Source organism: Aphelocoma coerulescens, unplaced genomic scaffold (assembly GCF_041296385.1).
Source record: "Aphelocoma coerulescens isolate FSJ_1873_10779 unplaced genomic scaffold, UR_Acoe_1.0 HiC_scaffold_128, whole genome shotgun sequence".
NCBI lineage: Eukaryota > Metazoa > Chordata > Aves > Passeriformes > Corvidae > Aphelocoma > Aphelocoma coerulescens.
In genome coordinates this window covers 174,938-192,664 of record NW_027183483.1, presented here as the reverse complement: position 1 = coordinate 192,664, position 17,727 = coordinate 174,938, and the positions used below count along the sequence as shown (strand labels likewise).

The window sequence follows — 17,727 nt, the reverse complement described above, 5'->3', positions numbered from 1 at the left end:
AGTTTGGATGCATGACTACATATATTTTCAGCAGAGGGGAAACGAAAATGTAAATCACACTCCTCAAAATTATAGGACAAAACCCATAGTGTGCTTCTATATCAAGATTTATATAACTACACATTTATTCTTTGTTCAAATTCTAATGCCTGTTTTTTTAACTAAACACAGGATAGGAATAACTTGAAGAGATGTAAGAAACAGAAAAATGTACAACCTACTTTTTTCCCATTGCAGACATAACAATCATAATGAAAAAAGCCTCAAAACCCAGTTTTTAAACCAGACTAAAAATCCATACACTTTACTATTCTGATGGATTTCAGCCACATAAAAACTGGCAGCAATGTAAATGAAAGTTCATGGATTCAAGGCTCTTGCTGCTATGCAACCTGCTCTAATGATAGATAACAGCTTGGAAAATTCCCTTCCCCTCTGCCCTGTAAATTTAAAAAATGTGAGTTTATAGATATTAGCTCTGCATTAATTTCTTATTTCAGAATTCATTTACTATTTCCTAGGCAGTTTGATTTGACTTTTATATTTACTTTGAAGAAACAATTACCAGGTATTTTCACTGATGCGGCAATATAATTTTAAAGTGAAAATCACAGAATCAAAGAACGAGTAAGGTTGGAAGGGACCACAGTGGGTCACCTGATCCAACCTCTCTGCTCAAGCAGAGTTATGCCAGAGCACATTGCATGGGATTGCATCCAGATAGTTCTGTAATATCTCCAATGAGGGAGACTCCACAAGCTCTCTGGACAATCTGTTTCAGTGCTCAGTCACCCGCACAGTAAAGAAGTTCATCCTTGTATTCACGTGGAACTTCCTGTGCATCAGTTTCTGCCCATTGCTTCTTGTCCTGTTGGCTGGCATCACTGACAAGAGCCCAGGTCCATCTTCTTGGCACCCCTCCTTTACTTACTTAAATACATTGATGAGGTCCCCTCTCAGTTGTGTCTTCGTAAGGCTGAACAGGCCCAGTTCCCTCAGCCTTTCCTCGTAAGAGAGATGCTCCAATTCCTTTATCATCTTCATAGCCCTCCACTGGACCTCCAGGGACTCCATGTCTCTCATGTACTGAGGAGCCCAGAAATGGACACAGCAATCCAAATACTGCCTCACCAGGGCTGAGTAGAGGGGCAGGATCACCTCCCTCGACCTGCTGGCAATGCTCTTCCTCCTAGTGCAACCCAGGATTACACTGGTCTTCTTGGCCACAAGGGCATACTACTGGTCCAGTATAGAACCCTGGGGGACACAGGCCTCCAACTAGACTCTGCCACTGACCATGACCCTCTGGGATTTGCCAGTCAGCCACTTCTCAATCCACCTTACTCTCCACACTTCTTGAGTTTACCTATGAGGATGCTGTGAGAAACAATGTCAAAAGCCTTTCATGGAAGAAACCTGCTGCTTCTTGTATTAGTTTGATTAGAAACCAGCTTTTAACTTCCGGTTTTCCTTCTAGACTAATGAAATAAGTAGTCTCAGCATCAACTTCACCACCTTTTAAACAATACCCCACTGCCACAACCAAAAGCAAACCTGGGCCTCAGTAGAAAAGAGAACCAGACACCAGCAAGAAAACAAATGTGAAACCTGACAAAAATTTCATCTTAACCAACTTCTCCTAATGGAGAAATTGATAAAAATCTGGAGATTTTCTTCATGCTCATATCCATCACATTTATTCCCTTCATCCTTCATATTATGCCTTAAATTTGTCAGGCAATTACATGCTTGAAAATCAAGATGACTCCTGATGTACAACTGAGATTTTAAAACAAAAAATAGTCATATGTCTAGAGGAAATCATGATGGTGCACTGCAGTCTTATAAAGTCCCCTTGTCACATAACTCCCAAATTTTTTAATTGGTCTTCAAAAGCCTATTACTTCTCCCAAAGTAATATCCCCTTATCCCCATGCATCAGTTCTGCAAATACTAATTATGAGTTTCTTTGTCAAGGACATTTTATTAGGCTGGTTCAACTTCAAACATTTATCTTAGGTTCTGCTTCTGCTTCTTGAAGGCATACAGTCTGGTAACCTGACCAGTTTTTGCAGCCATCTCAGTTTAACAGACAAGCTTTCCCTCCAGTTTTAACCTAAGCAAAATAAATATATACCATATGCATATTTCACAGAAGAGCCATTAATAAGTCCTATTAATGTAACTTATGATTATACTCCCTGTAATATTAGAAGTTGAATACGACTTACTTATCTCTTAATATCACACCTTCTATACAGGCACCAAACAACACTATACAGGAGAGATCTGTTACTGAGACTGAAGGAAGATTACTCTCTAAAAAAATCACATAGAAAAAACCCCACCACTTTTCACCTAGGTATGAAATGAAAACATCCACAACAATGAAAGTATGTGTGTGCATTTCCTGGTTGCTTTTTGTTTGTTTTTTTTCGTTCTTCCATGCTACAATTTTTTAGTTTATGTTCTTCATGACTGTATTCGACTCATAGCGATTTGTGAAGTATTGGAAGTAGCCAGTTCATATATCATGCAACAGAACAGGTATTTTCTCATACAAATAAGCAAGTACTTGTGTACATTAGGTTTTTGAAGGACCGACAATTTCAATTGCTGGTTGTTTGGTTTAAGATCTGGTTATACTGAGTATAACAACCACCTGCCAACTGAAACATAATGCTAAAAACTGTTGGATCGCTTGACTAAAACCATCAATTATATATTGGAATTTGAAGCACTAGTAGAATATAGAATACATATATTTGTTAATAAATTTTGACATATTTTAATAATATTTATAAATAATACTGATATTTTAGACAAATATAAAATATTTCTTTTCAGTTTAGATTTCATTCATTTTATACTCAGGGAACTCTAACGACTTTCCGGTAAAAATTCTGTTGCACCTACAAAATGTAGACTAGAAAAAAGGATACAAATAAAAGATGTAGTTGAAATAGCCAAAATCGTTCCAGTAGGAATAGATTTCTGAGCATCCTTTAGATCTCCAGATCTGTTTGAACCTGCCATAATACCTTAAAAAGAGACAAAATTTATGTCATAAAAACAATTAGCAATAACTCCCTGTTACTAACTAATAGAATATGAACATCTAATTTTAAGCCAAATTTAACTCAGGGATTACCAATGGAGCAGGCTACAAAAGTATAATATAATCCTTCACAAATAGTCAATTTATAGCTTCATTTTATTCAGAAATCTGTGTTACTACCCACTTGAATAAGCAAATCCTATAAAGGTTAGTAAAAAGACAGATTAAAAAAAAATATTTTTCAAGCATAACCTCAGAATAATTCTTGAAATGAAGGAGTAGCAAAATACTGGGGATGGATGTTATAAATTAATAGGGATTTAGCAATTTTAGCCAGTGTGACCTAAGGCACTGACTTTCTACTAAACAGACCATCAAAATAGCATATGCAAGCAAATCAATAAACTAACAAAAAAAAGCTTAGAAGCAAAAAAGAAAAGAGCAGGCAAGAAAAAGAATGGTTAGAAAAATCACATGTACACATGTATGTGAATCTAAAAAGAGAACAGAAGTACTTTGTAGAACATACTGTCATAGGAGGGAAAGAAACCCATACAATAACTATTTCTGCCATCTCTCCTAGAACTGACCTGACCACTGGAAGCAAAAACATAGAAGCTAATGTCAAGATGCTCCAGTGCAAAAACACTGTCAAACTCCATGGAATGAAACATTAACCATGGGTTCAGATATGATGAAATGTTGGTAAGCATCTGAAGTAAAGAAATGGGAGCAGTGGGGTTCAAACAATGAATACAAAGGGACACTTCCACTTGATAATACTAGCAAACAGTGCTGCAGCTTCTTATTGGAGTTCTGTTCTGTTACTTGATATTACTTCAGCTGGGACTTGAGAAGAAAAACATGTCTGGCTGTTTCAGTCAAGCGTGAGCTGAGGAAAATGAAATACAACTAGTTTAAGCTTGACAAAAAAGTCTACACAGTTAGTGTAGCAAAAAAATATTGGACATTTAAACAAAGCCCAGGCAGTTAACCAGGCAGCTTGAATACCTGCAGAATCATTTGAATATTAAACTGTTCTCATGCCTTTGAAGATTAAAGTATTATAAAGGTATGCATCTTATTTTGAATAAGCATTTAGTAACCCATAAGGATTTTGCCTTCTTTTCAGACATAGAAATGGCCCTTAAACAGATTTCCTGTTTAAGTCCTATAACCTCCAAAAGTCATCAGCCATGACCCATGTCTCCCTAGCACCAGAAGGTTTTAGGTATATAAACTTGGACACAGAAACTAGCAACAGAATGAGTCACCAATAAGATTGGTGAAAATGAAAAATTTTCACATGAAATTTTTTTTTCCAGGTATAAGTACACATTCTCAGGCAAGAAAAATAATTGTATCTACCTGTCACAGATGGGAAATAAATCCCTACAAGCATTGTGAAGTAGGTCATGATGTCTGTAAAAACATAAGGAAGTCCACCCATTTTTGACTCTTCTGATCCAGCAACTGATGGCTGATCTTTTTTCTCAACTATTGATCCTTTTTCTGAATAGGCACTCCAGAGATTATCTACAAGGTCAAGGAAAAAACAAAAATCAGTGTCATCTCTCTGTTTCAGGATATCGACTAGTGAGAATGCAATAATCCTAGGAATCAGATGCCTTTTTCTTACACAAAAATCATTACATTTCCCAGTATGATTAATACCAATAGTAACTGGTGGGCATTCCAGTCCATGCCAGTAAAAATGCAGTAGTGTGAGATGCGTCCTGCAAAATTTTCTCCTCCTTTAAAGGAAAATATAGAATTAAATTCTAATATATTTGTAGAACATACATTTCCATTGCGCAGGCACACAGATGTACTATTGTGAAAAAATAAGGAAACTTACTTCCAGGTTCCAGGAATCTCAGTATATACTAATACTTCTTGTTCTTGTGTTTTGAGGAGCAATATGAAAAAGAAATCCTACTTAACAGTAACTTGAGTTCTTTGAGACCTGCTGTACAGAATAATCCTGGATAACAGTTCAGGATTCAGCTGTTCATGGCTAAAGATTTCCACATGTTGACAAAAGCAGGGTAACCAGACTTCAGAAGATCACTGATAAGCAAAAAAACCCCCAGCAGAATATGGCTCAAATTCCCCAGCAAACTAAGCATATTTGTTTGAAGACTGATAGGTCAAAAAGCCAGAAACTTTTGAGAGCTTACATTTATGGAAACACTGGTTCTGTACCTTGATAAGATTGTGAGAACAGCCCACACTGATTCTTATTTGAAAATGAGATAAGTTGTCCTATCATATGTGAGGAAACAAAGTGGATACTCTCCTGCCCTGTCAAGAAGGCAAAGGATTTTACAGGAAATAAACAATTCCCATGGACTGCCAGCATGATCAAATAGCCAATTTTCAGACATCCTGAATAACTTTAGGGAATTCAAGTACAATATTTTAAGTTTTTATAATAGCAAGAAGTAACCTTGAGTAAAATAGAAGATGGACTTTGAACCATTAGTGGCCAAAGATAGGGTACTCATACCCAGATTTTTAACAAAAATCTTACAATCGGTAAGCATATACGGAAGTGTGCATGAGAAGCAGAAGAGAAAGCAGATCAAAGATTAAAAGTAAGTATCATTTGGTAAAGAATGCTATGTGTATTCAATCAAATGAAGAAGAGTAACAGACTGATCTAGAGATAAAACTGAAGCCTAAGAAGAGTTAATGAAACAAGAGAATTTTAAATTTCAGGAATTTGAGAAGTGACGTAAAATAAGACTAGATCTCCAAATTAGCATCTACCTACCCCCTGTGAAACATAAGAAGAAAGTCCAAAATTAGTTTGTAACTGCCAATCAAGAGCACTTAATCTCTTAATGAGCACTCAACAGCTTGTGTCCTTTATTCAGCATGACATATGGAGTGACAGTGACTTGAGCACTGCGATGCATACAACTTAATTGTGGAACTGTGCATGCCAGCACAAGTGGATAAAATTGGCTTAGATATTTTGTTAAATAGAAATCACTTTCCTATTTCACAGCATGTCACACAGAGCTTTCCTATGCTCATTTTCCCAAAAGTGATAATTCAAGTGGACTTGAAAGTTGGGGTGAGAAAAAAGAATAACTTTCCAGAAAAGTCCAGACATTTGTCCCTTCTAGGACCATTCCTTGATTGCGAAGGCTCCTCTAGCAACATTGAGGATACATACACAAGAACTGGTACAATGTATCAGACCAACATGCTACCATGAAGCAGAACAACGTTGATTAAACCTAGTTGCAGAATTGTATCATTTTTGTTAGAGTTACAGGAGTATTTAGTCAGTCACTCGCAGAATGATTTGTTATTGTTAGGACAACATTCACAGAAGGTATATAAGAGATGAATACTTATTGTATATGAGTGCCCAATAAATGGTGTGGACTTATCACACTTCCTAAGACATGCAGTCACGGCATCTGAATACTCCCAGCCACAGCTCAAGAAACTTTAATTTGCAAAGCCTGCAGCTCCAAAGTCTTCACACAATGTAGAACATATATCAACTGGAAGAAAACTCTCCTTGAGAAATCTGTGCCACTTGAGCTCAAGCGAACACTAGGTATCAGAATGTGTGCTCACACTCAGCAAGTAGAACACCTAGTTTTAGCATTTGGTGTAATTAGGTTAGTGAAATTGTTACAAAGTAGTTCTTGTTCAGAGAAATGTTAATCAGCGAACGGGAGCAGAGCACGCACTTCCAAAAGCAGGGAAAGCAGTACTCAGCCCAAAATCTCCAAGAACACTGAAAGACCTGAGGTTGAGGCGAAATAATATTGATACCCAAGGACAAACAGAAAGCCATTTCTTTCATTTAAAAGTGTTTCAGGGAGACGTAGAAATTAAAGACTCATGAGTAGCACCTGCACAGGAACAGTCAACAGCAACAATAGCAGTTGATAGAGGCAATAAACATAGGAATTATCTTTGGGTTCTGACAAAACATAGTAGTTATTCACAGTTTTTCTTGAGTTTTGAAAAACTGGGGAAGCCTCAACTCAGTTTTTGTAAAAGAAAACTGTCAGAACTATTCCAATTCTTTGAGGGAAACATAAATTAAGGCAATCCACTTAGATCAGTCCATCTGTATTTCCCATGTTTTTAAAATATTGCTCACCCAAGGAATCTATAGCAGACATTGGATAAGAGGAAATGTCCTCACATGGATAAAAAAAAAACAGTTCAAAGACAGAAAGTAACAGGTAAAAGTAATGAATAAAATATCCATTCCTCCAAGATGTCTCTTGAGTTCATTTAGTCCATGACTGTGGGTTCTATCTGTCCTAGGTGTCTTCCAGGGCAGGAGGGCTGGTTGCAAGCTGCATCAGGAGCTCACGACTGGTGTATCTATAGTAGTCCATACTTATTGTCCGTGGTTAAGTCCACTTCTCAATCACAGGCCCATCAGTATCTTGCATCTCTTTCCTGATGACCTAAGATACCATGGGCCCACTGAGCCAGAAATAATTCAGCCTATGTTGCCAGTCCACATCCACCTGAGAGACTTCATTCTTGGCTGCCCAATGCACTTGTCTGTTGTTGCGATGTTGTTTGATAGCATGACTTTGGGGTGTGTATGCATCTACACAGCATGCTTTTACAGCCACCTTCTCTACCCAGGCAGCGATGTCTTAGCACAATTCAGCAGACCCGGTGGCTTTGCCTCTGTGCTGCCAGTAGGTCATTTTCTATAGTTCTAGCCACTGCTACAGAGCATTTACTTAAAGCCAGCTGGATGGCATTCAGCTCCACAACCTGATTTGATCCACCTTGTCCCTCAATAGCTTCTGTGACTCAGCACATAGGACTCCATGGAGCAGCTTTCCATTTTCCATGTATTCCTACAATATGACAGGGACTATCAGTAAAGAGAACATAACACCTTTCATTTTCCAGTAGCTGATTATATGGTGGGGCCTCCTCAGCAGGTGTCATCTTTTCCTCCTCTGATGTTAGTATGAAATTTTCAACTTTGGACTAGTTTGTGATGACTTCCAAGATCCCTGTGTAATTGGGGTTTCCTCTTCAAGCTTGCTGTGTGATCAGCGTGACCCACTTACTCCATGTAACGTCAGTGGCATGATGTATGGAAAGGATTCTCCCTTTGAATATCTAGTCCAGCACTGGCATTCAGGATGCCAGGAGGAGCTGTACTTTAGTGCCAATCACTTCTGAAGAAGCTTGAATCCCTTTATAATATCCAGTTATAATGCCAGTAGCCCTTTTTCAGATGATCTTCATGTTGTTGGAGTCAGATATCTGCCTGAAGCACTGTTTGTTCTCCTTTCATTGACATCAGTGCCAATGAGTTGGCATACAATGATGGCATACACTGTACAAATTTCTGCCATGTGGATTGTGTACAATGAGCCTCATCTGGATCTACAGGGGACTCTTTGTTATTTGAATCCCTATGGATTACCTTCAGCACAGCTAATTCTCTCAGGTACTGGATACCTTTCTCCATGGTGGTCCACCTGCTTGGGCGCAGTGCTAGGTCATCCTTGTGAAAATACCTTTCCTTCATGCTTGACAGCAGTTGCCTCCAGAGGCTGCGTTTCTGTCTTCTTCCCAATCCCCTTGCCAGTGCTGGCATCCCAAGTCTGGGATCCCAGTTGCTTGGCTTCACTACCATGTAGTTGCACATCAGCAGCAATATCCCAGCATCAGAGCAGCTAAGTCACTAGGGGCTCACCCAACTGGTGGCTGAAATTTTTTTTGCAGATCTCACAGCTCACCTGGAGATAGGGATTGGGTGATTATCTCTGGTCCTGCCTGTTCCTCCTCTTGTGAGGGCCTGCCTTCCTCTTCATACCTCACTAAGTGAACTGATTTTGTCTTGGATTTCTTTTTCTATATAGGGGCAACTGCTACTGGCACAGGTTGTTCCTCTGGTTCAGCTGCAGTTTGAGTGGCTACAGTGCCTGTCAGTCTGCTTTCCTCCTCTTCCCCCTGAGACTGCTTTCTAGTATCAAGGAATGCACAGTAAATAGTAGCCAGGGCCCAGCACGCTGCAAAACTTCACACCTCCCTGGAATTGCTGCAGCATTTTTCCTTCAAGTATTCTGTCACTTTACCAGGGTCCTGTAGTTGTTCAGGAGTGACGTTCCAAACCATTGGAGCACAATAATCCTTCAAAAGCTGGCCCATTTTCTCCCACCTTCCATGTCACTCATGACCCTTGGGGCAGATCTCTGAATAACGTCCCTAGAAAACTCCTTCACTCTAAACATGGTGTAGACTGAGGACACATGGCAGGCTTACCACCAAAAATATTATTTCCTTAACATCTAAACAGAATTCAGATTCTCAAAATGTAACAGGCTGAAGGGCGTGGAAAAGGCCAGGAAAAGGGGGTGAAAAGCTGGGGAAAATCATCCTCCCCTGATCTCCCCACAGAGTGTGTATGATTAATAAACATGCAAAGGTAGTGCTCAAGGTTAAGAGTCGGAGAGCAACATTCAAGATACATCCCAAATGACCCTTGACGTTATCATGTCATAAATTGACATCCCAGGGTACATCAGCAAAGAAATCCTGATCCCTCTTGCTACTCTGAAAAATATCATGAGGAGTGCACACAGGAATATATACAGGCTTAGGTAAGACTCCCACATAAACTGACCATGCAACACTGTGACCAGTGGCTCTATACCTAAAATAAAAAATGCCTGGATCAAATTTGTTTCCAACCCGCTCTGGGCAGTCTGTTGTTATCTCAACCCATTGTGCCTTACCTCAGATACCAAATAAAGACTTCTGTGGTTTAGGAATAGTACTCCCCAGTTAAGTGTTCCCACTAACACACTCCAAACCATGCTGCCACTCGCTCACTTTTCCTCTTCCCCTGTGGCTGGTTGGAGAGGAGAATTGGAGGCACAAAAGGTAAAGATAAGAGGTTAAGAACAAGATACTGGATACAGCAACAATGTTAATAACAAAAAGCATACGAAAGAGAGAATGATGCACATGCAAAAATGCTCACCATGGAGCTCCACCTGATTGCAGCCATGCCACCACAACTGTTACAGTGGGGATACTGTAACACGCCTATATCAAACCAGGAGTCCTGTGGAAAAGAAATATATATAGACGGATTCTTGATAGATGTTTCAGAGAGATGTTTATTTCCCCAGCCGCATGGCCGGGCTCTGCCGAGGAACTGTTACAGTCACGGGACCAAGGGTCCTTGCCCGCGCAGGAAACACAAACCAACCAATGGGGAACGAGGCTGACCAGGGGCAGGGAACCCCCGTGTCTCCCCTTAGGGCTACATGGCGGGGGGAGGAGACCCCGACACACAACCACTCCCTTTGCCTTGGAACTGGTGCCACCCAACCACTCCCTCCACCTTGGAATCAGCACCATGTTTATTTGACCAGAAGGAACCCCTTCTCTTGGGAAAATACTCCCCCTTGCTTCCAGCAATGGCATGAAGTGGTGTAGAATAACCGCTGGAACCAAGACACCCAGGTCTTTTGCCAAGACACCTAGGATATTCCTCTTTTGCCTCAGCAAAATCTGGGAGGGTTGAAACTTTTGAATTATAAACAAAAGCAAAATCTGTAAATGAAAACTAGGAGTTCTTGATTAAATGTCTTGTTTTCCCTTACAGATACTGTACGAGAAACAACTGCAGCTCAACAAGCACTTTTGGTGGCTAAAAACATTGACTTATTTCCAACAAATCAAGAACGTTTTACTGAAGGAAATACAGATGTGTGGTGGATTGTTCATGATGGTGGTATGCTGATGTTGCTGCCTTTTCTCCTTCGACAGCACAAGGCAAGGACAACAGAAAATGGCTGGGATTTAGTTTTCTAGCACTGAATGGTTCTAAGCATATCTAATTCAATACTCCTTCACGTTGTTCAAATTATGCATGGTAGTAGCAATCACCGTGTTACAAACTGTTATAATGTATCTTTTTGGTAGGTTTGGAGAAAATGTAAAATGCGTATCTTCACCGTCGCTCAAATGGATGATAATAGTATTCAAATGAAGAAGGATCTTCAGATGTTCTTATACCATCTTAGACTGAATGCTCAAGTGGAAGTTGTTGAAATGGTTTGTTACTAAATATTTTTAAGGTGATACTGGGACTAAACTTGGGAAAACAGATTTAGCTTTTTTCAAATAAAGAGACATTAGCCCAAATACAGAAATTGAAAGATTCCAGACCCACAGAGAACAAGAAGATAAGCATCGTTGTCTTACCGTGTTACAATGCTAGTGTACATGGTGGTGAGTTTAATGGGTTTGTCAAGCAGAGTTTGAGATGTTTGATGTGTTAATTCTTACTTTATTTATGAGGACTAGTCCATAGAGCTGGTTCATTCAGGAAGGAAAAAGCTTGACTTTTTAGCAAGCAGTGAAATGGAAGGCTGAATGTGCTTAATCTAATAAGCTATGACAGATGGTATGGGACAGGATGAACTTGTCCATGTCTCTAACTGCTGGAAGAATACCTCTCTGGAATAAGGAATTCCTAGTCTCAAATGAGAGTTGTTTTTGGCATCACCAGCCTCAGCCAGCACTGAACAGCAAGACAGTATAGCTACAGTTTCACAAGTCAAGGTAGTGACAAAATGAATTTTGTAACTTTTTTCCTTTTCTAAATGTGGGTCATAAACTGTTTAAGAGGAAAGGACTAAAGCTATACTCTGTCTAGGTCCACTTTTTTTGGAAACTAAGGATGTAATTTCCAGCACTAAAAGGTGACTAGCATAATGCCCAAAGTAAGGCGCATGGAAAAAAAAAACCAACCAAAACTTCTGCTCATTCTGAAGTGGGATGAAGATGAGTAAACTGGTTCAAAACTTCTACCACCACTAGTTTCTAGAATCACCAGAACTTATTAAAAAGATTTATCATGCTAATCAATCATAAAACAATTTTAGGAATTGTTTTAATTACTTAGGAAAAATTTACATGTGAAAGATTTACTATTCTTTGCTTAGACTACTAAATATGAAAGTCTAAAAAGCTGTGGCATGTACAGTTGAATGAACACAGAGTGCCATAAAAAGGCTCAGCCTTGGTTGGATTTTGAGCAGAAGACAGTATAGAAAGTTGTGCTGGTTTCAGCTGGGGTAGAGTTAATTTTTTTCATGGTGGCTGGTATGGGGCTGTGTTTTGGATTTGTTCTTGATTAAATGTCAGGGTTGGTAATATAGAGATGTTTTTGTTATTGTTGAGCAGGGATTACACAGAGCCAAGATCTTTTCTTCTTTTTGTACTGCCACACTGACAAGGAAGTTAGGGGAGGTTGGGAGGAGACACTGTTGGGACAGATGATCCAAACTGACTAAAGGGATATTCCAGACCATATGACATCATGCTCAATATATAAGGTGGGGAGAAGAGGGAGGAAGGGGGGAATGTTTGCAGTGATGCAGTTTGTCTTCCCAAGTAACCATTATGCATGATGGGGACCTGCCCATGGGAAGCATTGAATTAATTCCTTGTTTTGCTTTGCTTGTGTGCACAGTTTTTGCTTTTCCTATTAAACTGTCTTTATCTCAACTAATGAGTTCTCTAGCTTTTATCCCTCTGATTCTCTCCCAAATCCACTTGTGAGGGAGTGAGTGAGAGTCTGCATGAGCCTTGGTTGCTGGCTAGTGTTAAACCACTACAGAAATACAATTTATTCTTTTCTGCTGTGGGTAATATTTAATTCTGGGAATCTTCCAGAGGATAAGAGATACCTTACAAGTCAGTGACAACACAGGTGACTGCTGTAGATTTTTGTGTTGCATTTTAGTTTTGAGCCAATGTGAGAATATATTTCAGAATTTTTTCCTAATGGCTTCTGTTTATGGACATTTCTCACTGATGCAAGGATAATGTGTTATTTGTGCCTCTGGACAGTTTTTAAGCAAACAAGTGTACACACATGCTTAGGTGGGAGGCAATGCAGGCCCAGTTTAAATAACTGCTTTCAACTCTCACTTCGGCAGCCTAGTTGGAACAGAATAGTGGAAAGTCTGTTCCAAGTACCTAAAATTTAGATAAAACAACAATAGTATTGTTACAGTAGGATAGGTCACTGTATGAAATTGCTGTTCGAAGATTAAGTTTTAAGAATGAGGACAGAAGTGATTGATAAATTATATGCTTAGGATTACTCTATTGCCATGAAAACATCCAGGACCACTGAATGAATACAGGTATGAGATACACTGTCTAAATGTTGTTCTTCCAAGTAGTACTTTTCTTCTGGTGTTTCTAATGCCAATTTATTTTGCAGTTTGAAAATGATATTTCTGCGTTCACGTATGAGAAGACACTTATGATGGAACAGCGATCTCAGATGCTAAAACAGATGCAGCTATCAAAGAATGAGAGGGAAAGGGAGGTAGGAACTTTGACTTGACAAGATGTTCTGTGAAAAATCTGAAAGTACTATCTTTGGGCTGTGGCTTCTTATCAGTTTCTAACTAGTTAAGAACTTTCGTAACTGCATTCTGTGTTTCTCTACAACCAGTTTTACTTGTGTGCCAGTTTGGACAAATTTGGAAATATATCCTCTGAGAGAAGGCAGGTTACAACCACCCCTCCCCCCACCAGGCTCAGGAAAAAACTAATTTTCCTCGAAGAAAGTGAAAGAGATAAAAACTATTTATTTAACAAACACACCAGAGAGGATAATAATGCTAAATAGTAAAACCTCTTACTGTGGAGAAAAAAACCTGGGAAAATTTCAGAGTCCTTCCATAGGTAGACTCTCTCTTCCTCCTCAAAGCTGGGACAGGGTGGGGCCCCCTCCTCTAGGGCCTCCACTTCTGTGGAAAAGGTCCCGATGTGTTCTGATGTTGAAACAGTCCAAAAAAGAAGGGGAAAAAAAACCAAAGTCCCAGGAAAGCAAAGTTCAACTCTCTGTCTCTCTTTCTGGAGAAAAAGTAGCTGAAAACTGGCTGAAAACTGGCTCTGAAAGCAAGCAGAGTGCTTCCCTCCACTCTCCCTCTGCTGCCGCAGCTGAACACAGAGAACTGTCTCTATCTCTGCGTCCTTGAAACAAACTGTAAACTGCTTTGAAGAGTTTGCTCATTTTTTTTTTCTCTTCCCCCTCTCAGGCTCAGTTTAAAGGCATAGAAAGGCACGAAATTATTTTCTGGGCATAGGGCAGAGATATGGGATACAACATCATAAAGTCACCCCAAGACAACTTTCAAGGTTAAAGTTACGTGGGAAAAGAAATAATTTTTTATTTAAACAGATTTGAAGAGTTTTCCGGTTCTTGTTGAGTGCAAGTGTTAATTAGCAAAACATTTGAGCATCAGTGTGGAATATATTCACAGCCTTTCCAAACTTGGCATCAGTAGATAAGATTCATGATTATACAACTGGACTGATTAGCTTTGATTGTGATTTGGTTTTAGGATTATAGAATAATTTAGATTGAAAAAGACCTTTAACCTAACACTGCCACATCCACCACTAAACCATGTCCCTAAGTGCCATATCTACATGTTGTTTAAATACCTCCAGTACCTCAACTTCAGCCACCTCCCAGGACAGCCCATTCAAATGCTTGATAACCCTATCCGTGAAGAAATTTTTCCTAATGTTCTATCTAAACTTCCTCTGGTACTACTTAAGGCCATTTCCTCTTGTCCTGTTACTTATTACTGGGGAAAAGAGACCAATCCCCACCTCACTACAACTGTCTTCCAGGTAGTTGAATAGAATGAGAAAGACCTTCCTGAGCCTCCTTTTCTCCATGTTAGAGAAGCCTACCTCCCTCAGCCACTCCTCATATAACTTACAAATACACCATATTACACAATATAATACAAATCTGTTCAAATCGCACTGAATATTTTTTTTAGTTTCTGCATTATTTTGAATGTTTTATGAATCAACTGATTTCTTTCTGGAAGGAAACTTAGGCCAACAAACTATAATCCTGTAGTATCAATATGGAAATGCTGTTTTTGCTGCTCCCCTATCCTTACTATTTTGCATATTTAGTAACAAGCTTCGTTCAGCTGTAATTTTATGAATATTTGTAACTTATAAGTCCTTTCCTTTTGGCTTGTGCTTCTACCCCCTCATATATTCTGCTAACTCTTTCAGTATTATCAAGATTTTTTAGTGATGTAGAAGGTAGTGAATTCTCTGGCTTTGCCATCACAAAAATTATTTCCATCCCACGGCAAATAAGAGAACTCTACTGTGTTTAATTGCTCATTTGTAAAACAGCTAGATTGTTTTTCTTGTGGCTTTTCTTTTTTGATGTTAATCGTACAAGTCCAAGCAGTTTGGGGTTTTAATGGTTTTTTTCCTTTTATTTCTCCTCTTCTCTCTATTCATTTTTCCACCTCACAGGATTTTTTAAAGATTCCTAAAGATGCCTGCTATTATTACAATGATGTGATACTGTAAATCCTCTTTCTTATCCATGTCATGGTAGTTTTCTTTCAATTTGAGCCTGCCTAACATATTTTCAGTAACAAACCAAACTTTTCTGTACATCCTATTCAGTCTTACTGTTTCTTTATTGAACAGTAGTATCTTTCAAGTGGAGTTTGAGTGATTTATCTATTGGAGATTCTGAAGGATTTAACTTCCACATGAATAATGCTCTGTAGTCTATGGCACATCAACTGCGGAGGAGATGAAAGAATTTCTCCTCAGCTCTGAGCTGGTTGGAATCTGGACTATACTTCAGAGTTGTTTGCTTGGAAGTTTTTATTTCTTTCTATTCCCTCCATATAATTTTCTTTATTACTCACTTTTATCTGAACTTTACCATCACCGTTATAGCTTCAGTTTCTTCCTTCTTATCAAGCAGGGTAAAACCTGAGTGTATTAGTTTAAAAAAACAGTCTAGTTTTTTGTGGGCAGGAGAAAGCTGCTCAAAGCTTCTACTATGTCTGGCACAGAGCCAAGCGCTGAAGGCTCTGACAATGGGCAGGTGCTGTGACCAGCACTGGGAATGCCCGTGCAGCTGGGGTGGCATGGCCAAAAATGTGCAGCCAGAGCCCTCCTGGGGCCAGGGGAGGCTGCACGGCTGGGGCCCTCCCAAGGCCGAAGCCCTCCTGAGGGCAGGAGCAACGTGCCCAGGGCCACCCATGTGGTGCCGGCAGGGACCACGTGGCCAACGACAAAAACATGGCAAACAATTCCCCGACATGGAACACAGTCGAGATCAACCTTTTTGGCATAGCGAAGCTCAATAAGAACTTTTCAATTGATAAAACTTGAGAACAATACTACCTATGGACAAAAATTTTCTTCTGAGTCAGAGAAGAGGAAAAGTGAGGACATGTGAGGAGAACCAACATGGCAGCACCGAGGTCAGTGAAAGGAGGGAGGAGAAGGAAGTGCTTCGGGCATAGGAGCTGAGATTCTTCTGCAAGCTGTGGTGAGGACTATGATACAACAAATTATTTCCCTGTAATTCATGAAGTGCATGGGGGGGGATGCAGAGATCCACGCTCAGCCCATGAGGAAAAGTGCTCATGCTGGAGCACGTGGATGCTGAAAAGCTGTAATCTAGTGAGGAACTCGAAGAGAGAGAGAAGACCCTTTCTTCCAGAGATAGAGAGCCCTTGCTTCCAAACTAGAACAGCTTATCCTTAAAAGACTAAACCCCATGAACTAAAATGACCCACGATGTGCAGCATTGGGAAGACTGCACCGTTCGTGGGAGGGAGCCATGTTACAACAGGTCGGATGGGCTGCTATTCGTGAATGTTAAAACCATGCTGGAGAAGTTCACAGAGAACTATCCCCATGGGAAGGATCCCACGGCACAGCAGAAGAAGGAAACTCCTTTCCTTAAGCGTACTGAAGGAAGATTTTTAGGAAGTGACAAAGACTGACCAAAACCCCATGTTTTTGTCTCCTTGCACAGTCAGTGTGAAAGAGGGAGGGATTGGGAAGGAAAGGTGTTTTAAAGGTTTATTTTAGTTCTCATTACTTTTTACTTTTAATTCTGTTAACAATAAGTCTTCTTTATACTGTTTGAGTTTTGAACCTGTTTTGCCTTAGTTTTTCCCCTAATCCTTATCTCACTCATGAAGTTTTTGTTTTAATTTCCCCTCCTCTGCTCAGCTATAGCAGAGGAAAATAAGTGGATAGTTTTTTGTGAGTGCCTGGCTTCTAGTCAGTGTCAAAACCCCAACAATTTTGGTGGAGACATTCAAAATATCACTGAATTTATTTCAGGGTCTGAAGTAAAACCCTTGATAATTCCAAGAACCCCTAGTATTTACTGACTTGTCCAAGATTAAAAGTCATACCTATGTATTGTTTCTGATCAGGATATCTAAATCTACCTTGTTCTTTTGTATTTTCATAAGAAAATGTGGATAATTTTTGTCCTCTGGAGCTACAAGATGAGTAGATGTACTCAGTGTACATCAGATGTACTCAGGCCCATTCTTACTCTGATCATCTTTCCTTAAATGAGCTGAGCCATTCTTTTCATGTTTTTGCTGACCTCCAAAACATTTCATTTATTAGTATCTCTAGTTCAAATTAGCATTGCTTTTCTTTTTATTGTCTGTCTCCAGGCATTCAAATATAACCTGGTATTCCAGCTTTGAATGGTGAGTGTAATTTGGTTTCCTGTTACCACAAAGATTAGTACTTTAACCTCACTTTAACCTGAAGTGGATGCCTTCAAATGAAGCCAAGACCTTCTC

General features: G+C 39.5%; 1 protein-coding gene across 1 annotated transcript in view; it reads right to left on the bottom strand.

Annotated features, from left to right (window-relative positions):
• LOC138100673 (solute carrier family 12 member 7-like) overlaps positions 1 to 8,600 on the bottom strand; it is a 40,400-nt gene extending 31,800 nt beyond the window's left edge. The window contains exons 1-4 of the mRNA XM_068998554.1: positions 8,531 to 8,600; positions 4,427 to 4,651; positions 2,943 to 3,041; positions 2,232 to 2,289 (exon numbers count right to left, since the gene is read on the bottom strand). Of these exons, the coding sequence (XP_068854655.1) occupies positions 2,232 to 2,289; positions 2,943 to 3,041; positions 4,427 to 4,651; positions 8,531 to 8,600 (452 nt within the window). The remainder of the gene's footprint in view (positions 1 to 2,231; positions 2,290 to 2,942; positions 3,042 to 4,426; positions 4,652 to 8,530) is intronic.
• Between the last annotated feature and the right edge of the window lie 9,127 nt (positions 8,601 to 17,727).